Source organism: Ranitomeya variabilis, chromosome 1, assembly GCF_051348905.1.
Source record: "Ranitomeya variabilis isolate aRanVar5 chromosome 1, aRanVar5.hap1, whole genome shotgun sequence".
Classification (NCBI taxonomy): Eukaryota; Metazoa; Chordata; class Amphibia; order Anura; family Dendrobatidae; genus Ranitomeya; species Ranitomeya variabilis.
This window is the reverse complement of record NC_135232.1, coordinates 763,275,501-763,302,772: the sequence shown is the minus strand read 5'-3', so window position 1 is coordinate 763,302,772 and position 27,272 is coordinate 763,275,501. Positions and strand designations below refer to the sequence as shown.

The 27,272-nt window shown below is 43.1% G+C and overlaps 1 protein-coding gene across 2 annotated transcripts in view; it reads left to right on the top strand.

Moving 5' to 3' along the window:
• Window positions 1-579: 579 nt before the first annotated feature.
• LOC143783367 (AP-1 complex subunit mu-1) overlaps window positions 580-27,272 on the top strand; it is a 66,969-nt gene continuing 40,276 nt past the window's right edge. The window contains exons 1-5 of one of the 2 annotated variants that reach the window (XM_077271785.1): window positions 580-783; window positions 4,756-4,912; window positions 6,767-6,834; window positions 22,639-22,769; window positions 23,638-23,785. In XM_077271785.1, the coding sequence (XP_077127900.1) occupies window positions 742-783; window positions 4,756-4,912; window positions 6,767-6,834; window positions 22,639-22,769; window positions 23,638-23,785 (546 nt within the window). In that variant the 5' untranslated portion in view covers window positions 580-741. Of the gene's footprint in view, window positions 784-4,448; window positions 4,571-4,755; window positions 4,913-6,766; window positions 6,835-22,638; window positions 22,770-23,637; window positions 23,786-27,272 lie in introns of those variants that run through there. The other variant, XM_077271789.1, reaches the window with a different exon arrangement.

Sequence of the window (27,272 nt, the reverse complement as noted above, 5' to 3'; positions counted from 1 at the left end):
TCTGGTGCCCAGAACCCATTTGGGCCAGGCTGCAAATAACTGGTTTGGATGTGGGGCGCCTTGTTCTATATGTCAGCAGTGTGAGATCAGTGGCCCAAAGGCATTTAACCCTTTCTTCAGCGCTCTTTGGTGCCCACTTTGATGCCCATTTTTGTGCCAGTTTTGTTGTTTTTGTAGCCGTTTTTAAGGGTATTCACATCAGGGCTCCTCGCTGCATTGTGTTTTATTATTGTGATGATTATTTTTTGTTGTTAAACCTATAAAAAACAGAAAAGAAAAAATTGCCGAATAAGAAACTGAACGAATAAGAAACCAACTTCAGCCTCGTAAAAGTCGCACTATTTTACAGAATCCCGGTGTAAAAGCTTCGGTTCCCTACTCTGCATACTCGCTATAAGAAGTATTGCATCTGCAGACCTGTACCCTGCCGCCCAACAGCTGGCAGACCGGCACACTGCAGGACACAGCCTCCGGTCTTGGTCACCGCACCGGCTCAGGCGCGTTCCCACCACTGTGGCTCTGGTCGTGACAGGCGCTGAGCGCACGGCCGCCATGTTGGTAGGGGAATGCACAGCGATGACGAGCTATGTCGTTTCCGAGCAGCCATCTTGAGTGTGGAGGGCTCTGTGACAGGGATGCCCGGAAGGGATGCGAGGGTGCTTCCTGTGAGCAACGCAGACCGCTACACCGAGCTATAACGGGGATGAGCAGAGACTGAGGCCTCTGTGCTGCTGTGGGAGGATGTCGGCCAGCGCGGTCTACGTGCTTGACCTGAAGGGCAAGGTGAGAGGCTGTCTCCGGGCACCGCGTGTGCAGGCGGCACCGCTGCCATGGGATGCCTAGTGTGCCCCATTCTCACGGGGTGCAGACCGTTCTCACACACCTGGTAACAGCGCTGACTAATGCTAGTGATGCCATAGCTGGCTGCCCACAGACCCCACAGTAAGAAAGCGGCTTTTTATAAGGCAGTAAAGGAAACAGTCGCCTCATCGGGTGATGGAGATGGTACCATGTTATTCTGCTGTATAAAGTATACTGCTGGCTCCAGTGTGAACGGATGAATCAGACTTCAGACCATGTACCTGGTCCAGGGTAAAAAGACCAAGTCTGGGCAACCCGATGATGATACATTGGGGAGAACCGGTCCATTAGTGATGGAGGATAGCTGATGTGTGATAAAGGCAGCGGCATCCAAATGTGGACTGGGGTTTTCCTGTGTTTTTTCTTTAGTTCCCGCCGCTTGCCCACAGTAAACATAAAATCTGCTGTGTATGTATTCTGTATGTCCGCACAGATCGTGGTGAGCCTGGGGGAAGAAACCCGAGCGAAAAATCTACAAATCCTCATCAAACACGGAATGTAGAAAATAGTAAAGCCAGGAAACGCAGGGCTAGGCCGGTCAGGCAAAATCCTACAGACAAGCAATGCAAGAGATAGCACCAGCCTGCAAATATGGGGTTAATGTGTAGGTTAATAGCGTTACTAACCTGCCTGGCGCCTGCACTTAGCCGAACACTGCAGGGAGAAAGTGAACGTTATTCCCTCCCGCACATTCAGGCTCCTGTCACGGGGTCGGTCAGTTAATTTTCTCCCCGGAACATTCTGCCACATGCAGGCGCCGGGCAGGTTAGTAACGCTATTATCCTGTAGCTTAACCCCCCCATCCATGTTTTCTGGTGGCAGGTTCCTTTAAATCATACCACACATGGAGGGGATGTAGGCGACCACCTATTTCCCAGTACTATATTGTAATAAATGCTATAGGAACCTCTATTAAAGGGAATCTGTTTCCAGGTTTTTGCCCCCTAATCTGAAAGCAGCGTAATGTTAAGGACACAGACACTGATTCCAGCACTGTGTCTCTTACTGGTCTTCTTGCTGCAGTTTTGATAATATTACTGTTTAATTATGGTAGCAGGAGATTCTCACTAGAGGGCTAGTAAACCTGCTGCCAGGTAGTCCAGCCAGACCCCCACCACTGTGCATAGACAGTTGCCAATCAGTGTTCTGGACGGGGCTATACAGAGCTTGGCATTCAGAGAACTGCGATATTATCAAAACTACAGCAAGCAGCCCAGTACAAATAGAATCCAATATTATGTAATCGTGAAGTATAATAAGATTTACAATGGCCAGTTGTAGATCGGTGATCAGACAGCTATAACTCTATATACCCCCCACTGAATTGATGACTACCATACTCAAGCAATCAACAGACGTGTAATATAACTTGGCACCTTTTCACAGAGGCAAACACATGGCCAGACCAAAGAAGCCTGTGATTGGTTCACTGGAATTTTTCTAAACAGAACAATAGGTGCCAAATACACTGCTCAAATAATTAAGGGAACACTAAAATCCCACATCCTAGATATCACTGAATGAAATATTCCAGTTGCAAATCTTTATGCATTACATAGTGGAATACATTGAGAACAATAAAACATAAAAATGATCAATGTAAATCAAAATAATCTCATGGAGGTCTGGATTTGGAATGATTCTCAAAATCTAAGTGGAAAACCAAATTACAGGCTGATCCAACTTCAGTGGAAATGCCTCAAGACAAGGAAATGATGCTCAGTAGTGTGTGTGGCCTCCACGTGCCTGTATGACCTACCTACAACTCCTGGGCATGCTCCTGATGAGGCTGCTGATGTTTTCCTGAGAGGTTTACTCCTAGACCTGGTTTAAAGCATCAGTCAACTTTTGGACAGTCTGTGGTGCAACATGACCTTGGTGGATGGAATGAGACATGATGTCCCTCATGTGCATGATTGGATTCAGGTCTGGGAAAGGGCAGGCCAGTCCATAGCATCAATGCCTTCATCTTGCAGGAACTGCTGACACTCCAGCCACATGAGGTCTGGCATTGTCTGAGGATCTGATCCCAGCATCTAATGGCAGTCAGGCTACCTCTGGTGAGCACATGGAGGGCTGTGTGGCCCTCCAGAGAAATGCCTCCCCACACCATTAATGACCCACTGCCAAACCGGTCATGCTAGAGATTGTTGCATGCAGCAGAATGTTTTCCACAGCATCTCCAGACTGTTACATGTGCTCAGTGTGAACCTGCTTTCATCTGTTAAGAGCACAGAGTGCCAGTATTGAATCTGCCAATCTTGGTGTTCTCTGGCAAATACCATTCGTCCTGCACGGTGTTGGGCTGTAAGCACACTTGTGGACATCATAGAACCCTCATGGAGTCTGATTCTGACAGTTTGATCAGACACATGGATGTTAGCGGCCTGCTGGAGGTCATTTTACAGGGCTCTGGCACTGCTTCTATTCCTCCTTGCACAAAGAGGTATCAGTCCTGATGTTGGGTTGACCTCTCATGCCCTAGTATCTGCTCCATGCTCTGCACACTGCTGACAGACACAGATACCCTTTGTGGCACAGCTTGCATTGATGTGCCATCCTGGATGAGCTGCAGTATATGCAACTTCTGTGGGTTGTAGGGGTGAGAGAAAAAACAAAATGCAAAATGACCTAAACAACAACCAAAATGGATGAGAATAGAAAAATGGCCTGTGGTCACCCCCTGCAGAATCACTCCTTTATAGGGGTTGTCTTGCTAATTGCCTATTAATTTTACCCGCTTTTTGTTTTATTTGCATAACAGCAGGAGAAATTGTTTCACAATCCATGTTGCTTCATAACTAGACAGGCTGATTTCACAGAAGTGTGATTGACTTGGAGTTATATTGCGGTATTTAAATGTTCCCTTTATTTTTTGAGTAGTATATGTGTCCTGCATCTCTATAGTTATGGTGTGGACCACATACTTAGCATATATTCACATGTTGCTGAAATTAAACAAAATTGTGTGTTGGCATGAGGTTTTTTTAAAGAGAAGTATTCATGGTAGGCCGTGTTATCAGACAGCACATGAAGAAAAGTATAGTAGGCAAAGTAAACATATTCTTCGTTATTAAAGGGGTTGTACAATGGGGCCAACCCCTTTTACAAATGCACTTTACATATAATGGTGTTATTTGACATCACATGAATTGGCGACCATGCAGTTTGTCCTTGCTCCTGCCACTTTGTGCTCTGACTATTTGAGAGAAGCCCCTGTATTATAACATCTATATACATTTGTAGGTCAGACTCGCTGTAGGAAGGTGCTCAGTGCAGGCTGGGAGACTATTCTGGATTATGTGTAAGGGAATTTCATGAATAGCAATGTTGCAGTATCCTGACATAGGGAAGAGAAGCTGCTGGGAATTGTCCGCTGTAGCCCTGTAAATCCGATTTTCTTGGCAACCTTTCCTATCTCCCCTTCTACCTGCCTTTGTTTACAGTGCGTTACAGTATGTAATAGGCAGTGCTAATATTTGGGACTGTTTTTTTAACGAAAGCCCCTTGGGTGTGTTCTAAGGGAGGGCTTGTTTGCGTCTTGTCACATGCAGTAGCTCATATGTTGTGCCGTTCAGCAGGCTACGTTCAGGACTTTGTCTAAATCCGAGCCTGAAAAGATTACGAGTTTTGGGTTCCATGCAGTGCTAGGCTGCTTAGCGAGCAGGACGTGCTGCCTTTTGTCAGTGCTGGCTGTAGTAATCTCGGGGTGTGTAATGTAAAACGTGCTGTATGGCTGACTGAGCAAACCACATTAATTACTTAGTCAGTCTTCACTTTGGTCGTTACATAGAATACAGGCATTTTTTGCTGGTTTTTTTACCCTTGATTTGTCTCCTATTTGATATATTTAATCCATCGTCCCCCTTTTTTTTTTTCTTCTAATTCTTCCAGGTCCTCATTTGTCGAAATTACCGTGGAGATGTGGACATGTCTGAAGTTGAACACTTTATGCCGATCTTAATGGAGAAGGAAGAGGAAGGGGCACTTTCACCAATTTTGGCTCATGGCGGAGTGCGCTTCATGTGGATTAAACACAATAATTTATATTGTATCCTTTTTCTCTGGTTAAAATATATGTGCATATCCGCTTAAAGAGGTTCTCCATGATTTTTTTTAAACTGGGAGAAGGGTAAAATACGTATTAAAATTCTGGGCATTAGTTACCCCTCGAACCTAATTCCACTTCTCATTGGTTCAGTGAGTCACTTGCGTGTATAGCGACACCGCTCCACTGCCAGGTATACTATCCGGGCCAAGGTACGGGGGAACATGAAAGCGAAAGATAAGTAACCGGTGATCAGCAATCAGATTTACTAATACTAAATGCTGACAGCATATTGCACACCAATTATCGGAGCTGAGAAAGGGTGTATCCGATCCTCCACAACACATAGCGTATGACTGTCAGGTGGTTATATGCTACCAGTGTCTATCACTATAGATATTCACCTTCCTTTACCCTTTGTAACTTGTGTATCCACCCTGTGTACCCCTCGTATATGAACTTTGATAATGCTTACACAATAAGGTCATAGTTTAGGGTTAAATGGATCATCTAGTGAGTGGGGGCCCCATTTATTGTAGGTTGCTAGCCTCCGCACTTAAGGTACCTTCACACGAAACGACTTTGTAACGATATCGCTAGTGATCCGTGACGTTGCAGCGTCCTCGCTAGCGATATCGTTTAGTTTGACACGCAGCAGCGATCAGGATCCTGCTGTGATGTCGCTGGTCACTGAATAAAGTCCAGAACTTTATTTGGTCGTCCGATCGCCGTGTATCGTTGTGTTTGACAGCAAAAGCAACGATACCAGCGATGTTTTACACTGGTAACCAGGGTAAACATCGGGTTACCAAGCGCAGGGCCACGCTTAGTAACCCGATGTTTACCCTGGTTACCAGCGTAAAAGTAAAAAAAACAAACAGAACATACTCACCTGCGCGTCCCCCAGCGTCTGCTTCCTGACACTTACTGAGCGCCGGCCCTAAAGTGAAAGTGAAAGCACAGCGGTGACGCCACCGCTGTGCTGTTAGGGCCGGAGCTCAGTCAGTGTCAGGAAGCAGATGCTGGGGGACGCGCAGGTGAGTATGTACTGTTTTTTTTTTTACTTTTACGCTGGTAACCAGGGTAAACATCGGGTTACTAAGCGCGGCCCTGCGCTTAGTAACCCGATGTTTTACCCTGGTTACCCGGGGACCTCGGCATCGTTGGTCGCTGGAGAGCGGTCTGTGTGACAGCTCCCCAGCGATCAAACAGCGACGCTGCAGCGATCGGCATCGTTGTCGCTATCGCTGCAGCGTCGCTTCGTGTGAAGGTACCTTTAGGAAGTTTATTTTAATAGGATAACACCGTAGGGCACAACAGGATATAATTGGTGTGAAGAAATGTATCCATCCCACTAGGGAGATACAGAAATACTTTTTTTTTGTGCCCAATTTTTTCTTTTAATTCATACCTAATAAAATTGATAATTTTAAAGGTTTATATGATCTACTGATTTGAATGACCTTGAGACCTCTATTTCACTAGATTTATGACTAGAGAGGATCGGATCACACTAAGCTGACCCTGATCAGAGTTTGATTGGAGTGTCATTTACATAATGGACCCGATTGTCTCGTTCATGTGATGATCCCGGCCTTACGCTGAGTCTGCACATTAAGCCCAGATTGATTATATAACTGTATCTTCAATATGTTTTGGTAAAAGGCTAAAATGCCAACACTTGTCACTGTCCATTTCTGGACCGAACTGTATTTTCAGTTCTGTAGATTTCTGTTGATCTATTCCCTCTTTGTACATGCAAAGTCTCCACGTATTTCTTCTAAGACATGTTAGTCTTGTATTAAATGTTCTGTAAACTTTTGACTTGCCATTGTAATAACCTTAACAGTGCTCCAGTGGTCGCAACATCCAAAAAGAATGCTTGTGTGTCCTTGGTCTTCTCCTTCCTTTACAAGGTGGTTCAGGTGAGAAGTTAAATGGCTGAGGCTTCATGTAATATGATCTGTAATGCATGAAGACAGTCATGTGGATAAGGTGACATTCTATTAATGCACCTATGGCGTAAGCCAGACCTGTGGTATCCCTGCGGTGTGTATCATTTTAACAAACATTGCCTCTAGTTTTAATATGTAACGTGGTTCTAAATGTAAAAGGGCTATTACCGTTTCACCGCTGACAGGCTTGGATTGGAATAAGTTTCAAGGGTATCGTCACATTTGGCAGTAACACAGTGGTTTTCCTATTGATTGTGAATGGCTGTGGATTTTTCTCTTCGCCACGACAGCACCCACTTGAGAGAGGGGATCCGCCCCTAGGAACAGGAAACCCTATGGAGAGATAAAAGGGGCGGTCCCCCTCGCTCCCACAGTTGGTTTCCTGTTCCTACGGGAGACCCTTGGAGAGAAGAGGATGCCCAGCCTGGATGCCGCTTGCGCAGTTTACCTTTATGGGACGGCAAGGGCTCCAGAAGCTGGAAGCAGCGTCGGGGGTCCTATGGCAGCTTGCCCCCTCTGCTGGCAGGTACTGTGAGGCCAGGTCCGGGGAGTCGCCTGGCTCATGGAGATCAACCCAGCAGACCTGCAAGGACCAAATCGCTGGGGTAAGGAGATCCTGCGGCGCCATCCCTCATGGTGCGCAGGCAGCGTGGGTCCGGTATACTATCCCCTGGAAGCAGATCGTAACTTCCGGGGTGAAACAGGAGGAGGACGGCGCCTGCGCTGATGCTGGTGGGAGCGCAGGCGCATACTGAATAGCCGCGACCCGGATGTAGCGGTCACTTCCGGGTGCGGCAGGAAGAAGATGGCGGCCCCCATTAGAAAAGGACGCCGGCACTGATCCTCCGGCGTCCATCATGGCATCTCCACAGGACCCGGCGATGGCTTCATCCGAAGTCACCGCTATTGCGCCTAGTAGCCGAACAAGCAGCAGTCGCAGATCATCTTCTTCCAAAAGCGCCAGAGATAAGAAATCAGGCCGGTCGGTTCCATCTGTGCCTCCGTCTCCTCCTCATCAGCCGGTATTGTAACAACAACCTCACTGGGTGAGTGTGTGTGTGTACCCTCTTAGGCTGATTACACTCCCCCTCTTTGTCTATATTCCTTAGGCAAAAAGAACGGGGAAAACCAAACACATACAATGTGCTTTATGCTCTCAGCCGCTCCCCGATAATTATTTAAAGAAGCTGTGCCAGTCTTGCATCGAATCCACCTTACGTGAGGAGTCTTCAGTAAGGTCGGAAGATATAAGGAGTATGATTAGGGAAGAATTACAGGCCTTCCGAAGCTCGGAAAAAATTCCCGAGGGTAGAAAAAAATATAATTCCCCCAGGTCTGAGCAGTCCTCTGAGACTGAAGATAAAGATTCGGATGGGTCCCAAAGGATCATTTCCTCAGATGATGAGCGGGATACATGCTTTCCCACAGACAGTATCGATAATTTAGTAAGATCAGTTTGTAACACCATGGGTATTGAAGACACAAAAATCCCTAAAACACCACAGGACGTGATGTTTGCAGGCCTGTCAGAGAGGAAAAAACCTTCTTTCCCTGTAATTCCAGCAATTAAAAATGTAGTAAAAAAGGAGTGGGAAAGCCAGGGACAAAGAGGACTGGCGTCTTCGTCAAAAAGACGCTATCCCTTTAATGACGAAGATTTCTCTATATGGTTAAAAGCCCCGAAGGTAGATGCAGCAGTGGCTTCCACTTCTAAAAAATCTTTGCTACCCGTAGAAGATTCCGGCTCCTTGCAAGACCCGCTAGACCGGAAAGCGGATACCCTCTTAAAAAGAGCATGGGAATCCTGTACTGGAGCCTTCAGGCCGGCTATATCAGCCACATGCACTGCCAGGTTCATGTTGGTCTGGTTAAATGATTTAGAAGAAGGATTAAAGAGCGGCCTTTCCCGAGATAGACTGATCTCTTCCATACCGTTAATTAGAGGAGCTACAGCCTTTTTGGCGGATTCCTCAGCTGATTCCATACGGCTAGCTGCCAAATCGGCAGGTCTGACTAACGCGGCTCGTCGAGCCTTATGGCTAAAGGGGTGGAAAGGAGATCCCCAAACGAAGTCTAAATTATGTGGTCTTCCATGCCAGGGTGAGTACCTATTTGGTACTAAGTTAGACGAAATACTAACTAAAGCGGGTGAGAGGAAGAAGGGGTTCCCCAATAACACTTATCTCCCATCCTACAGGAGAGCGTTCCGTAAGCCCACGTTTAATAGAAGAAAGGACTATAAAAACCAAGACCGCTGGGCTAATAAAGACTTTAAGCAGAAAGGAGCGTTTTTCGGAAAACGTCCATTCAAACCTGAGGATAAAACCCGTTAGGACAGATCTACCCGTTGGTGGTAGGTTGTCTTTCTTCACTTCACAATGGCTGACAATGACTTCCAATCCATGGGCAACTAGCCTTATATCTACGGGTCTTAAATTAAGATTTGCCCGAGTCCCTCCGGACTCATTCTTATTGACTTCCTTAAAGTCTCATTCACAACAAGAGGCCTTGGAACAGGAAATAATAAATCTCCTGTCCAAAGGGGTACTAGTGGAAGTCCCTTCTCATCAAAAAGGAAGGGGTTTTTATTCCCCTCTATTTTTGATTCCAAAACCAGACGGATCATTTAGACAATAATTAACCTGAAAAGACTAAACGTCTTCTTAGAAAACCAAACCTTTAAAATGGAGTCTATACGATCAACTATAAAGCTCCTGTTTCCCCATTGCTTTATGGCAGTACTTGACCTTAAAGATGCGTATTACCATCTACCAATCTTCATTGAACATCAGCAATATCTACGGGTGGCAGTTATAATGGAAGGTCAGATAAGGCATTATCAATATACAGCAATGCCCTTTGGACTGTCGATAGCTCCGAGAGTCTTCACAAAATTAATGTCAGAAGTAATGTCATATTTGAGATTAAAAGACACTCTTGTAATACCATATTTAGATGACCTTCTTATAGTGGGCAACTCTCTTTCCCAATGCCATCAACGAGTACTTGATACAATTTCGTCCCTACAGGAATTGGGGTGGTTAGTAAACTGGGAGAAATCCAGGCTGTCCCCCACAACTCGACAAACATTCCTAGGGCTTATTCTAGATTCTACAAATCAAAGGTGCTTTCTTCCCGACTCTAAACAATTAGCAATTATAAACAAGGTACAATCGGTGATTAATAAACCCCTAATTTCCCTAAGAGAAGGGATGTCCCTTCTTGGTTCCTTTACATCATGTATCCCGGCTGTCCCATGGGCCCAATTCCATAGTAGAAAATTACAATATAAAATTCTACAGGAAGAAGAGAGGTTACAAGGCCAATTGGATAGTCGGTTATCTTTACCATCTGACGTGGTAGATTCTCTTACCTGGTGGTTAGACCAGAGTCATTTTACCAGTGGGGTTCCCTGGGTGGTTAAACCTTCAAAAACACTCTTTACCGATGCCAGTCCTAGTGGTTGGGGAGCACACTTAGGAGATCAAATAGTTCAAGGTCTGTGGTCTCCTAGAGAATCGAATGATTCTTCTAATCAAAAAGAACTGAAGGCAATCTTTCATGCCATATGTAAATTTCTTCCGCAGTTACACGGAACGCATACAAGAATCTTTTCAGACAACATGACAGCGGTGGCATACATAAACCACCAAGGGGGAACAAGATCAGAAGCTCTCATGTGTATAGCCGGCGACATTCTATCCATAGCAGAGGAGCACCTCCTATCCTTATCAGCACTGCATGTAAGAGGAGTCGACAATCCAAAAGCGGATTTCCTCAGCCGCCACACTCTCCGCCAAGGAGAGTGGGTTCTCAGCCGTCGTATCTTTTTAATGATAATCAAAAAATGGGGTACTCCCGAGATAGACCTTTCTGCGACGAGACACAACAGACAAGTCAAAAGGTTCGCTTCATTGTTCCGATCCGACAATCCAGATATCTTCGATGCTCTGCAAGTCCCATGGACATTCCAGAAAGCATATGCCTTTCCCCCACTAATACTTCTTCCAACGGTGATCAGGAAGATAAGGGAGGACAGAGCAAATGTGATCTTAATAGCTCCATTTTGGCCCAAGAGGCCATGGTTCTCCTGGCTGAGAATTATGTCAATTTCAGACCCGTGGATCCTTCCGGAGGATCAGGATCTGCTCTCCTAAGGCCCCTTCAACCACCCTCAGGTGAAGGGTCTGCGGTTGACTGCCTGGCATTTGAGAGGCGGCTGCTAAAAATGAGAGGATTTTCTAACAAAGTAATTGACACTCTCCTACTAAGTAGGAAAAAATCTACCACATCCATTTATGTGAGAGTGTGGAAAAAATTCTTAAACCTCTACCCAACAGCACTATCAAACGAGATTCAGATCCCTATGGTCCTAGAATTTCTTCAAAAAGGGCGCGATTTAGGTCTGGCAGTCAGTACCTTAAAAGTACACATTTCTGCGCTTGGTGCTTTATATGGTCACGATATTGCAGGTGACAGGTGGGTAGCCAGGTTTATCGCAGCTTGCCAAAGGTCAGAGACAGTCCAAATTCCCCATGTACCACCTTGGGATGTTAATTTAGTCCTTGAAGCTCTAACAGACCACCCCTTTGAGCCACTACATTCAGCTCACATAAAACATGTTTCCATCAAGACAGCTCTTCTTGTTGCTTTGGTATCAGCTAGAAGAGTAAGCGACATACAGGCATTATCGATAGATCCACCGTTTATGTCTATATTTCCAGACAGAATTGTCCTAAAAACAGACCCTTCCTACTTACCCAAAGTATGCACTAAATTTCATAGATCACAAGAAATTTTTCTTCCCTCCTTCTATGATAACCCTACGAATCAGGAAGAACAAAAATACCATACATTAGATGTGAGGAGGGCCATATTAGCCTATTTAGACAGAACTAGCGCCTGGAGGAAGAGCAGGGCTCTCTTTATTTCCTTCCAGGGCCATAGAAAAGGAGATGGAATCACGAAGGGCACTTTATCTCGGTGGATTCGGGATGCAATATGTCTGGCCTATTCATCCAAAGGGGAGAACCCGCCTGAGACTGTAAAAGCACACTCCACTCGGGCGATAGCATCATCCTGGGCCGAGCGAGCAGAAGTTCCAATAGAACTGATATGTAAGGCCGCAACTTGGGCTTCTCCCACTACATTCTATAATCACTATAGATTGGATTTATCTTCTTCATCTGACCTGTCTTTTGGTAGATCAGTTCTTAACACTGTGATCCCTCCCAAATGACTATCTCTGAAAGTCTCTCAAGTGGGTGCTGTCGTGGCGAAGAGAAAACACCGGATTACGTACCGGTAATGCTCTTTTATAGAGCCACGACAGCACCCCTTTACTTCCCACCCTATTAAGTTATTTTTATAAAAGCACGATTAAGGGTGTTTTTTGGTTCTTGTAGTTAGCCATACTAAGTTAACTAATGATAAAAGCTGATATCAAATTGCCTACTAAATCTGGTGGGCGGTTCCTCGCAATCTCTGTAACCCAACTGTGGGAGTGAGGGGGACCGCCCCTTTTATCTCTCCATAGGGTTTCCTGTTCCTAGGGGCGGATCCCCTCTCTCAAGTGGGTGCTGTCGTGGCTCTATAAAAGAGCATTACCGGTACGTAATCCAGTGTTTCGCAGGCAAAATTGTTTAGCCATTAACAGTTAATTTGAAAACGCACCGATTTTGTGGTAAAAATACATGTTGACGGGGTACATACATATAGCTGTATTACAACCGTAGAAGAAAATATTGACCATACATCCCCCTGACTGAAAGTGCGTAAAAATTTGCTGTTTGTAGACAACAGAAAGAAACCACTCTTACATTGAAGATGCAAGTACAGACACAAACAGTACAGGGAAATACAACCCACTTTAACCCTTTCGCGCCACAGCCTGTTTTCACCTTCCTGACCAGGCCAAATTTTACAATTCTGACCACTGTCACTTTATGTGGTCATAACTCTGGAACGCTTCAACGGATCCCACTGATTCTGAGACTGCTTTTTTCGTGGCATATTTTGCTTCGTGTTAGTGGTAATATTTGTTCAATGTAAATTGTTTATTGTGAAAAGTTAGAAAATTTAGCATTTTTAAAACTTTTAATTTTTGTTCCCTTAACCCTTTCTCGACATGTGATATATATATATATATATATATATATATATATATATATATATATATATATATATATATATATATATATATATATATATATATATATATATCACCACAGGAGTTGCATTCCCTCAAATCTCCGTATATACTCACGCTGAGTTCTGCCAAGATCACATGCGGGTGTCGGCTCTATATGAGAGCTGTCACCATGCAGCAACCCCCACGTTCGGTGCTAGCACTGATCACAGGAGTTTAACCCCTCTGATGCTGCTGATACTGCACAAGGAATGGCATAAAAAATAAATAAAAACAATTCTTCACCTTCTGCTGATTTGTTCATCCTGCCTTCCAAAGATCACAGTAAGGCTTTGCGCACATTTATCTTGCACACTATGCTGAGTGCTTACATCGGATTTTCTGCATAAATCTCTGAAATACATGATTCAGATGGAACCCGGTGCAAGATTCCCTATAATGAGGCAGATGGGGGCACTCTGGATGCCGTCTGGCTGTCAATGATCCAGCACTGTCCGTCTTTTTAAGCCTCCACAGAAGGGAGGTCCACCACAGTTTTGTGCACTTCTGTAAAAGACACCGCTGAACACAGGCCGGACAAAGTCCAGAATAACTCTGTTGCTGCATTATAGTGAATGGATCCCTCAGGGGTTTCATCTGAATCGCATCACTCAGAGATTTAGATGGAAACCCCGATGTAACTGGTCAGCGTAGTGCACCGGATAAATGAGATCCCAAATATTATGTAAAATGTTCCCAACAAACACTTCATCTCAATCTACAAAAAAAAAAGCAAGTCCCCCGCTCAGCTCTGTCATCTGTTAGCGGAAATATAGGGGTAGTACAAAGGCTCTAGAAAAGCACTATAGCGCCTCTACGCAAGATCTCACCTCGTGAGGTTAGGATGATTCTGTGAAAGGTCTGGAATCAGCCAAGAACTACATGGGAGGACCTGGTCAATGGCTTGAAGAGAGCTGGGACCACAGTCTCAAACATTACCGTTATTAACTAGGGATGATTGAACAGCTTCGGATAATTACTTATCCGAATAGCTATAGCGCTTACCGAATAGCTGCATCGATAAGGAGTTATCCGAAGCTATTCAATCATCCCTGTTAGTAACGCACTACGCCGTCTAGGATTTATAATCCTGCAGGGCACGCAAGGTCCCCCTGCTCACGCCAACACATGTCCAGGGCCGTTTGAAGTTAACCAGTGACCATTTAGATGATCCAGAGGAGGCATGGGAGAAGGTCATGTGGTCATATGTGATCAAAATAGAACTTTCTGGTATCAACTCCGCTCTCTGTTTTTGGAGATAGAAGGATTGAGTACAACCCCAGGAACACTGTCCCAACCGTGAAGCATAGTGGGGGGGAAACGTCATACTTTGGGGGTGCTTTTCTGCAAAGGGGACATGATGACTGCACCGTATTGAAAGGAGGATGAATCGGGTCATGTATTGCAAGATTTTGTCCATTAACCATTTCAGGAGTCAGCCGGCCCCACTTAAATTTAATACAAAACATTGTTTGCTTGTTTTATAGGCAATAAAAAATATACAGAGATTGAAAACGAAAGCTTATAATGTTTTCACCAGAGTGCAAATCTCTGTGCTGTTTTTATCACATTTTTGTTTAATTTTCATAGTGACATCTTTGTAACACTACTGCATGGCCCAACTGATGCCCAGCTACAGCATTAATTATAGTGTATTGGGGAACTACGGTACTGTGTATACTGTCACGGAAACCCCTACACTACTGGCTATACAATTGGCAATAATAATAACAACAACAATTTCAATGCAAACACCATTTTTTATTAAGACCCAATAGAAAAAAAAATAAATTTTATATTTGTATCATTTAAATAAATAAAAACAATGGTTGGTTAATGTTTCTTCTCTTCTGAGATTACAAGCCTAAAGTCTCCAGTACTGCAGTGACATGATAGACTTGTTCAGAGATATATAAAGAAACCAGCAATATAAATTCAAATAAATATACTAAACTCAAAATTGTCATTAATAAAAAAGGAGAACTCTAGAGTTTTTGCGTATAAGAATAAATATATATTTTATTACATATAAAGATTTAACAAATATTCATCATTACAATAGTACAAAGACAATATGTCAGACGTATGGAAAAGAAAATGATCCAGCTAGGTGATAGCGCAGCGTGATCACTAACAAAGGACTGACAGTGTGCCAAGATTCCAAATAATTACTAACCGCCAAATAGGCGTGTACAGAGTAACACCCAATGTTCTGGTGTTAAATAAGTGTGACTGAAGTTAGGATATAGTAATCCTAACAGCGCTGATCTAGTAACAGCGCCGATCCACTAAAGGTAAGTATCACACTTTATAATACAATAAGGAACCGCACACATAAGGTAACAAAGTGTAAGAGTTATTTACCCATGTTTTTAAAGATGTCAGACCAAGGAGCGATCACTCTCCCCGACGCGCGTTTCGCGAGAAAGATTCTCGCTTCCTCAAGGGGGCTAGAAAAGAGATAGAGAAACAAAATAAACACCATTCTTCTCAGAACTGTACAGGCTTTCACCAGATATGTCACAAGAGTATCTTTGATAATATTTTACCTATGCGAATGCAAGCGCAAAACTTTAAAACGCATTTCCGAAAAAAACGTTTAATTTAAAAATTTCAAAAACTGCACATGTGCCTGCTATGCTCCTAGCCACATCTGTACCAAAATACAAGCTGGGATCGTGATGGGATCATATTTAAAAAAATAAAACTATTAGGCTGGGGTCACACATGCGTGTTTTACGTACGTAAGAGCGCATAAACTACGTCCGTAAAACTCGCATTACATACGGCACAATGCTTCTCAATGGGGCTGCTCCTATCAGCCGTATATTACGGTTCAGTATTATACGGCTTTCTACGGCCGTACAAAATCGCAGCATGCTGCGTTTGTCAGCGTACTGCGCAAATAATACGCCAATGAAAGTCTATGGGGGCGAGAAAAATACGGATTCCACACGGACCAGCAGTGTGACTTGCGAGAAATACGCAGCGCTGTTAGTGAAAAGTCGGAAATTCAATTGCCGGCTTTTTCCTTCTCCTGCACAAACCCGACAGGATATGAGACATGGTTTACATACAGTAAACCATCTCATATCCCCCTTTTTTTTGCATATTCCACACTACTAATGTTAGTAGTGTGTATGTGCAAAATTTCAGCGCTGTAGCTGCTAAAATAAAGGGTTAAATGGCGGAAAAAATTGGCGTGGGCTCCCGCGCAATTTTCTCCGGCAGAGTGGTAAAGCCAGTGACTGAGGGCAGATATTAATAGCCAGGAGAGGGTCCATGGTTATTGGCCCCCCCGTGGCTACAAACATCTGCCCCCAGCCACCCCAGAAAAGGCACATCTGGAAGATGCGCCTATTCTGGCACTTGGCCACTCTCTTCCCACTCCCTGTAGCGGTGGGATATGGGGTAATGAAGGGTTAATGCCACCTTGCTATTGTAAGGTGACATTAAGCCAGATTAATGATGGAGAGGCGTCAATTATGACACCTATCCATTATTAATCCAATTGTAGGAAAGGGTTAAAAAACACACACACACATGATTAAAAAGGATTTTAATGAAATAAACACAGCGGTTGTTGTAATAATTTATTGTTCTCGCAATCCATTTGCAAACCCTCGCTTGGCAACATAATAAACGCACAAGATACATACCTTCTGATGTCAGATCACGTCCAACGATGTAATCCATCTGAAGGGGTTAACTAATATTACAGGCAGGAGCCCTGCTAATGCAGCGGTGCTCCGTGCCTGTAAGCCCCGGCGAATGAATGAAATGTAGGTCATTGACCTACATTTCCTTCAGTCGCGGTGATGCGCCCCCTGGTGGATGTCCTCATATGACCTGGAGCGTGGGAAAAAGTTCCCAGGCTGCAGTTCATGAGAACATCCAGCAGGGGCGCATCACCGCGACTCAATGTAAGTACAGATCCAGCTTTCCTTTCAGCACCCGGGGATTACAGGCACGAGCGAGTGGATTATCGCAGCTCTGCCTGTAATATTAGTTAACCCCTTCATATGGATTACTTCGTGGGACATGATCTGACATCAGAAGGTATGTATATTGTGCGTTTATTATTTTGCCAAGCGAGGGTTTGCAAATGGATTGCGAGAACAATAAATTATTACAACAACCGCTGTGTTTATTTCATTAAAATACTTTTTAATCATGTGTGTGTGTGTGTTTTTTAACCCTTTCATACAATTGGATTAATAATGGATAGGTGACATAATTGACGCCTCTCCATTATTAATCTGGCTTAATGTCACCTTACAATAGCAAGGTGGCATTAACCCTTCATTACCCCATATCCCACCGCTACAGGGAGTGGGAAGAGAGTGGCCAAGTGCCAGAATTGGCGCATCTTCCAGATGTGCCTTTTCTGGGGTGGCTGGGGGCAGATGTTTGTAGCCAGGGGGGGCCAATAACCACGGACCCTCTCTAGGCTATTAATATCTGCCCTCAGTCACTGGCTTTACCGCTCTGGCGGAGAAAATTGCGCGGGAGCCCACGCCAATTTTTTCCGCCATTTAACCCTTTATTTCAGCAGCTACAGCGCTGAAATTTTGCACATACACACTACTAACATTAGTAGTGTGGAATATGCAAAAAAAAGGGGATATGAGATGGTTTACTGTATGAAATCCATGTCTCATATCATGTCGGGTTTGTGCAGGAGAAATGAAAAGCCGGCAATTGAATTAGCGGCTGTTCACAGATATCGCGCTGAATGAAATATAAATACAGAATATATATATATGTGTCACAATGACATACTGTATATATGTTTTAATGAACATTTGAGCACATAAATCCATTAGATGTCGGTTTTGCAAGCCTGCGCGAAAATCTCGCAGTACGGATGCCATACGGATTACATACGGAGGATGCCATGCGCAAAATACGCTGACACACCCTGACTACGGATCAATATTTTGGGAACATTTCTCCATATTACGGCCGTAGTACGGACGTATAATACGTGGCGTATTGTCTTACGCCATGTGTGACCCCAGCCTTACAGTGTCAGTTCAAAAATCTTGATTTCAGATCTGTTCAGCCTGTGGTCTAACAGTGTGGGGGTCTAGATTTACCAAATAATCCATGATTGTTAGATATTCCTGTATTATTTTATTATGTTAGAGCTTAGAAGCAGGAGAGGACAAAGGAGAAGCTTTGTTAGGGCTGAGGATGACCAGGGGTAGACGGTGACTGCAGAGCAGATGACAGGCCGGCAGCTCGGGCCTCCACAGACCGTATTCCCACCAAGTCTTATCACCCGGGCAACTCCTCAAATGGAGGGAGAAAAATACTCTTAACATCCAGTTCATGTATTGTACAAACCAGGACTACGAAGAGGAGGAGAGTTTGTTATAACATCGGTTACAGGAAGCAGAACCCATCACAGGGACTCAGCAATACCGGACTGTCATCCCAAGGAGTGGAAATAAAGACGGTGACGTCCATGACGTGGTAGAAGGCGGCACAAGATCGGCCATGGATGACACAACTGGTTACGTGACCTGTGAATATGATCGGCGCTGCCGGCTACTGGACTCTCCAAAGATTGTGAAAATGAAGACGTAGAAGTGACTTTTCTGCACCGTCTGGTCCAGCGCCGTCCTTTGTGTATCCAAGAAAATCAGACATTGTAAAAGTGAACAAAAATCAGATATAACTCGGGTGGAGCCGAGCACCATGACAGGCCGCACATACTCACACAGAAGGAAACGGCCATTGCTAGTGAGCGCTTATGGGCAAGATGACATTTCACCCACTAGAAGGGACACATTGATGACAACAGGCCAGTGTAAAAACCTACTGTTAATTGTTTGATTAGTTCATATTTTATAGAACGAGGATTTAACTGCTGTACTATTCTTCTTAGACACTTCATAAATGACATGTTTAGTGATATAGTAGAAAAAAAATTGTTCCATGTATAAATAGGTGGTAGAAATATTGGTTATTTTAATCTTGTTTTTAACATATAATTAGGATCAGACTGTATTTAGAAAACCACACTTGAGGATGTGATTACCTTTTATCTTTTGGCTTGTTCAATGAATTCAGGTTGAAAATGCTGAGCAAGTTGTTATGATGATTAAGATGTATTTATTCTGGCACTTTGGTATTTGATTTTTGTGTTTCTTTATTGTTACATACTGTATAAATGTTGAATGCAGTAAGTTGTAATTTGAAAAGAAAAAAGGAAGAAACTCACACAAACACTGATCAGATGATTCAAGGCTTAAAAAAAAATACAAATTTGATAGATCCCAAGTTGAATCCCTGTACAAATATAAATAAGGACACAAGTAACACACATGCCTGTTTTCACAATTTTAAAACATACGTTTTTTTCAGAATTGCGCATCAAAACTTTTAATTTGATTTCTCCAAAACAAAATATAAAGAAACATAGTCTTGTGACACATCAAATGAAAGCCACTACCATTCTGAGAAAAATGATGCCTCTCCCACCTCTTTATCTTAATTCTAGCCCGAGATATGATAAAAAATGTAAAGCCATAACTGGCCAAAATCCGCGCTTTTTCAAAACTTTAAAAATCTGTAAAAAATTAACTGATGAAGAAAAAAATTCTAAACTTTTAATTTGTAATTAACTAAAGTTGTACTTCATAAAAACAAAAAATAAAAAAAATCTAAAGACGTAAGGTAAAAAAAATATTCATATTTGGATCACTTGATATGGAATGACCCACACACTGTTTTGAGAGTTTTCTTTTTAGGGCTGGAAAATGCCAGGTAGGGAAAAAACAAAGTACAGTGGGGAAAAAAAGTATTTACTCAGCCACCAATTGTGCAAGTTCTCCCACTTAAAAATAAGAGAGGCCTGTAAATTACAGCATAGGTAGACCACAACTATGAGAGTCAAAATGAGAAAACAAATCCAGAATGACCTTGTCTGATTTGGCAAGATTTATTTTGCAAATTATGGTGGAAAAGAAGTATTTGGTCACCTAAAAACATGCAAGATTTCTGGCTCTCACAGACCTGTAACTTCAAGATGCTCCTCTGTCCTCCACTCATTACCTGTAGTAATGGCACCTGTTTGAACTTGTTATCAGTAAAAAGACACCTGTCCACAACCTCAAACAGTCACACTCCAAATTCCACTATGGTGAAGACCAAAGAGCTGTCAAAGGACACCAGAAACAAAATTGTAGCCTCGCACCAGGCTGAGAAGACTGAATCTGCAATAGGCAAGCAGCTTGGTGTGATGAAATCAACTGTGGGAGCAATAATAAAAAAAATGGAAAACATACAAGACCACTGATAATCTCCCTCGATCTGGGGCTCCACGCAAGATCTCATCCTGTGGGGTCAAAATGATCACGAGAACAGTGAGCAAAAATCCCAGAACCACATGGGGGACCTAATGAATGACCTGCATAGAGCTGGGACCACCGTAACAAAGGCATCCATCAGTAACACACTATGCCGCCAGGGATTCAGATCCTGCAGTGCCAGATGTGTCCCCCTGCTTAAGCCAGTACATGTCCGGGCTCATCTGAAGTTCGCTAGAGAGCATTTGGATTATCTAGAAGAGTATTGGGAGAATGTCATATGGTCTGATGAAACCAAAGTAGAACTGTTTGGTAGAAACAAAACTCGTCGTGTTTGGAGGAGACAGAATGCTGCGTTACATCCAAAGAACACCATACCTACTGTGAAGCATGGGGGTGGCAACATCCTACTTTGGGGCTGTTTCTCTGCAAAGGGACCAGGACGACTGATCTGTGTACATGAAAGAATGATTGTGGCCGTGTATTGTGAGATTTTGAGAGCAAACCTCCTTCCATCAGCAAGGGCATTGAAGATGAAATGTGGATGGGTCTTTCAGGGCAACGAAGGAGTGGCTTCGTAAGAAGCATATGAAGGTCCTGGAATGGCCTTGCCAGTCTCCAGATCTCAACCCCATGGAAAACCTTTGGAGGGCGTTGAAAGTCCGTGTTGCCCAGCGACAGGCCCAAAACATCACTGCTCTAGAGGAGATCTACATGGAGGAATGGGCCAACATACCACCAACAGTGTGTGCTAACCTTGTGAAGACTTATAGAAAACGTTAGAACTCTGTCACTGCCAACAAAGGATATATAAAAAAATATTGAAATGAACTTTTGTTAATGACCAAATACTTATTTTCCACCATAATTTGCAAAATAAATCTTGTTAATTCAGACAAGGTGATTTTCTGGATTTGTTTTCTCATTTTGAGACTCATAGTTGTGGTCTACCTATGATGTCAATTACAGGCCTCATCTTTTTAAGTGGGAGAACTTGCACAATTGGTGGCTGACTAAATACTTTTTTCCCCGCTGTACATGTCACTTCTTCAAAATGGCTCCTGATGCAATCGGCTCCAAAGTAGGCACTGTCCAATGCAAAAAGACTGCAAAAAAAAAACCCTCCAAAAACTTTTCAACAGCTATGTTCATTTGTTGCTTTTTCACACATTGGTAAGGCATTAAGTTGGTTGGACACTATTTACTTTCGCACATTGATAGGGAATTGAGTTAGTAGGGCATTATTTGCTTTAACACATATCACTAATTTAATAAAGAGTGCTAATACTAAAAAACATGCCCATGTGAAGATACCAACCCATTATGGTTTAAACTTAAGAAAATCCTAAAAATCAATGGGTTTCACATCCTGCTATATCTGCGTTTTTTGTTTTTTCACCTAAATTGCTGAAAAAATTGACTGCGTTTATGCAGCTTTTGTGAATTTTCTCATTGATGTCCTTGGGTCAAAAAATGCTGTTCAAAACTCTGAAAGCAGTGACATGATGCAGTTTTTCAAAACGGAGCAGTTTTCCAATTTAGTCGTGAAAAAAAACAAGCCTGCGAATTAGATTTCTGAAATCTCATAGCTTTTGCTGGTACTGAAAAATAACTGTTTTTATTTTGAATTAAGAAACGGAGCAAAAACTCAACATATGAACATAGCTAAAGGAGAGTTTTTTTTTTCTCTTTTTATAACTATGGTCCTAAAAATTAACATGCAGTTAGGTGCTAACAGAGGCAACTACCTGCTTTTTTTTCTGCTGCGTCGGTACAGTGCTGTCACCAACTGCTCCTGCAGGCGATTCAGCAGCAGCTCTTCTTCCATGCCTTTGTCGATGAGGTGTGACTGCCGGCATCACGCTGATTGATCGTCACTCATGCTCCTCAATAGAGCAGAACACATGACGTCAGCTGAAGCACCGGCAGGAGCGGTCTGTCACCTCTCAGTTCCGGTAGAGATCAGTGCCAGGCATAACAGATAGGTGGTTAGCAACTAACCTGCCTGTTGGTTCTTAGGCCTGTAGAAAAGAAATTAAATAGTCCTGGATAACTGCTTTAGTGACTTCCACTTGAAAAACTCAGGTTTTGATCTCCTTTAAAAAAAACCTCCCCTCTGTACATAACTTGTACATGTTCCTGCTGAATGCACTCCTGGTTCTGGTTACAAAAGTGCTCCAAATACTGTACCGAAAATTGCATTCTAAAGATGAATGATAATGCATTTTATGTGCTTTTGGTATTTAACTAGTACATTCTTGTGGCTTTTAGGTATTTTCTGAATATTTCAAAGAATTAGAAGAAGAAAGTATCCGGGATAATTTTGTTATAATATACGAGTTGCTAGATGAATTAATGGATTTTGGCTACCCACAAACTACTGATAGCAAAATTTTGCAAGAGTGAGTATTAACAATCTTGTCTATTTGGAAGGTTTACTTCAAATATATCACTTTAATATTTTTTATACCATTTTTTTTTACTTGCCACATTCTGAGACCTACAACTATTTTCTTTCATTAGGCTTTTTGAGGGCTTGTGTTTTTCTAGGACAGGTTTTAATTTTCACTAATACAATTTTTGGGTGCAAATAACTTTTTTGAGCGCCTCGTGGAAAGTGGACTGCACACCGACACAGACCAAAGTTACAGTGGGTACGGAAAGTATTCAGACCCCTTTAAATTTTGTTTCATTGCAGCCATTTGGTAAATTCAAAAAAGTTCATTTTTTTCTCATTAATGCACTCTCTGAACTCCATCTTGACTGAAAAAACAGAAATCAAGAAATTTTTGCAAATTTATTAAAAAAGAAAAACTGAAATATCACAATCAGACCCTTTGATCAGACACTCATATTTAAGTCACATGCTGTCCATTTCCTTGTGATCCTCCTTGAGATGGTTCTACTCCTTCATTGGAGTCCAGCTGTGTTTAATTAAACTGATAGGACTTGATTTGGAAATGCACACACCTTTCTATATAAGACCTCACAGCTCACAGGGCATGTCAGACCAAATGAGAATCATGAGGTCAAAAGGAACTGGCCAAGGAGCTCAGAGACAGATCTGGCCAAGGTTCCTAAGAGCACAGTGGCCTCCATAATGAAACGATTTGCCTTGAAGAAATTAAAGCATGTATTTGAGCAGTCCACATTATTACTTGGGTTTTCTAGAGCGCGGTTATGTCATCCACCACACAAGCTTGATGTTAGAAGGAAGTTTTTAGAAATGTATATGTAAAATAGAATCTTCTATTTGTCTTGTTTGTGTAGGTACATCACTCAAGAAGGACACAAGCTGGAAACGGGAGCTCCTCGCCCTCCTGCCACAGTCACCAATGCTGTCTCTTGGAGATCAGAGGGAATAAAATATAGAAAAAATGAAGTGTTTCTGGATGTGATTGAGTCGGTCAACCTACTTGTAAGTGACTGCATCAGTAAAAGATGGCCTTGTTGTGAGAATGCATTTTTAAAATAACTTTTTAAAAGTTTCTTGCATGGTTTCACAGACTTCCATTTCTCTATTCTCTTTCTGTAAAATGTGTTCTCAGATTAATCTATACACACTGTGATGCGGTGGTCTGAGACATTCCACCCTACTTTCCAGTATACTTGCTCCAATGAGGTGAGGACTGTCTCAGATCCCCAAAACCAAAGCTTGTAAAGCCTGCTCCTGGGGAGTTATGCAGTATACGGTATGTTTGGTAGTGTTTGGAACCTCTGTCATAGACTACACAATATTTGCTGGAAAAAATGGCACCGGATGTAGTGTGTTTTTTTTTCTGGTAAAATGCCAGTCACGATTACAAAGATTTTAAATGCAGCGAGAAGGTGGAAAGGATCCGTCGGGTGTGGATGTTCTCCATCAAGTGATGGGTTCAGCACTATGTCATTTTCAATTGTCTGTTAGTATGCACAAAAAATACTCAGACTTAAAGGGGTATCTTAAGTTATTAAATTGAATTAATTAGTTACACAGTGTGGGAAAAGAAGGCAAGACTTGCTTTTTCAAGCTGCTGTCATTCTCCTGCAATGAGTGCTTTTGTCTTACACAGTGTACAGCTTGTTTCCATGGAGCTTGACCACCAGACCCTGGCAATAGCTACATTCCTGGAGAGGAGTTGTCATCCCAGCCATCTATCTCCAGCACATTGATTTATGTACAATAGTTAGCTGCTTATCTCCCATCCCCCTCTCTGTCATCACCTGACAAGCTGCTCTTGCCAGTCCTGTGTAATCACTATCAATTGGGCGCTTCCGTGCATCCTTGGTGTGGCCTATGTCTTGGTTCAGTGTTATACCGTCTTATTTGCATATTAAAACCTAGTACATTTTCTTGATAGATGATTTGCTCCTTTGATGGAGGTGAATGTTGTCTAAAAACAGTTTGCGTATCTCTGTTGGCACACTGACACTGGAGGAATGTCGGTGCAGGTGATCTGATAATGTGGCTGTGGGTGCGCTCTGACATCTGGCTCCTGCCCAGGGCCGCATTTAGAGTTTCTGCTGCCCTAGGCACTTTTGCTGCAGCCAGGCATGTCCTCTGAAAGCCGGAGGAGTGACTGCTCCAGTAAGGAGGGAAATAGGAGAGCAGGGCAGGCCAGACAGGTACTGGTAGTGGGGGACTCAATTATTAGGGGAACAGATAGGGCAATCTGTCACAAAGACAGGGATCGTCGGACGGTGTGCTGCCTACCTGGCGCTCGAGTCCGACACATCGCTGATCGGGTGGACAGATTACTGGGAGGGGCTGGTGAGGACCCAGCGGTCATGGTGCACATTGGCACAAATGACAAAGTTGAGGTAGGTGGAAGGTCCTTAAAGATGATTTCAGGGAATTAGGCTGCAAGCTGAAAGCAAGGACCTCCAACGTGGTATTTTCTGAAATACTGCCTGTACCACGTGCCACGCCAGAGAGGCAACGGGAGATTAGGGAGGTTAATAAGTGGCTCAAGAATTGGTGTAGGAAGGAGGGGTTTGGGTTCCTGCAGAACTGGGCCGACTTCTCAGTTGGCTACAGGCTCTACGCTAGGGATGGGCTGCACCTCAATGGGGAAGGTGCAGCTGTGCTGGGGGAGAAAATGGTTAGAAGGTTGGAGGAGTGTTTAAACTAGGGAATGGGGGGGGCGGGTATTCATTTTATAGGTGGGGAAGATAGTGCAGATAGAGACCTGGGCACAAATAAGGAAGTTGGGGGTGGCGGAGGCATGGGGGGTGGGGTTAGAACAGTTAGTAATTTAAGAAAGAATAGAGGTACAGAGAGGAACATCAAGTGCATGTATACTAATGCCAGAAGCCTCGCCAACAAAATGGACGAATTAGAACTAATGTTGTTGGAACATAATTATGACATGGTGGGGATATCTGAAACATGGCTGGATGAGAGCCATGACTGGGCTGTTAACTTGCAGGGCTATAGCCTGTTCAGAAATGACCGTACAGATAAGCGAGGGGCTGGGGTGTGTCTGTTTGTAAAATCGACCTTAAAACCCATCCTGCGTGATAATATAGGTGAATCTAATGAAAATGTAGAGTCCCTGTGGGTGGAGATAAGGGGAGGGGAAAAAAATAATAAAATTACTGATAGGGGTTTGTTATAAATCTCCAAAAATAATGGAAGCAATGGAGAATATCCTTGTAAAGCAAATAGATGAAGCTGCGACTCAAGGAGAAGTCATTATTATGGGGGACTTCAACTACCTTGAAATAGATTGGGGAACAGAAACCTGCAGTTCCAGTAAAGGTAATCGGTTTTTGACAACTATGAGAGACAATTACCTTTCACAACTGGTTCAGGACCCAACAAGAAGGGGGGCACTGCTAGACCTAATATTAACCAACAGGCCAGACCGCATATCAAATATAAGGGTTGGGGGTCACTTGGGGAATAGTGATCACAAAATAATAAGTTTTCATGTCTCCTTTAATAAGATGTGTAGTAGAGGGGTTACAAGGACACTAAACTTCAGGAGGGCAAATTTCCAACGGATGAGAGAGGATCTTGGTGCAATTAACTGGGACGATATCCTGAGACATAAAAGTACACAAAGAAAATGGGAGACATTTATTAGCATCCTGGATAGGACCTGTGCACAGTATATACCGTATGGGAATAAACATACTAGAAATAAGAGGAAACCAATATGGCTAAATAGAGCTGTAAGGGGCGCAATAAGGGACAAAAAGAAAGCATTTAGAGAATTAAAGGATGTAGGGAGTGAGGAGGCATTAAATAAATACAAAAAATTAAATAAATTATGTAAAAAGCAAATCAAGGCAGCAAAGATTGAGACAGAGAGACTCATTGCTAGAGAGAGCAAAAATAACCCCAAAATATTCTTTAACTACATAAATAGTAAGAAACTAAAAAATGATAGTGTTGGCCCCCTTAAAAATAGTCTGGGTGAAATGGTGGATGAGGATGAGGAAAAAGACAATATGCTAAATGACTTTTTTTCATCAGTATTTACAAAAGAAAATCCCATGGCAGCCAATATGACTAGTGATAATAATTCCCAATTTAATGTTACCTGCTTAACCCAGCAGGAAGTACGGCGGCGTCTAAAAATCACAAAAATTGACAAATCTCCGGGCCCGGATGGGATACACCCCCGAGTACTGCAGGAATTAAGTGCAGTCATTGATAGACCATTATTTTTAATCTTTAAAGAGTCCATAATAACAGGGTCTGTACCACAGGACTGGCGTATAGCAAATGTGGTGCCAATATTCAAAAAGGGGACAAAAACTGAACTCGGAAATTATAGGCCAGTAAGTTTAACCTCTACTGTGGGTAAAATCCTGGAGGGCATTCTAAGGGATGCTATGCTGGAGTATCTGAAGAGGAATAACCTCATGACCCAGTATCAGCACGGGTTTACTAGGGACCGATCATGTCAGACTAATTT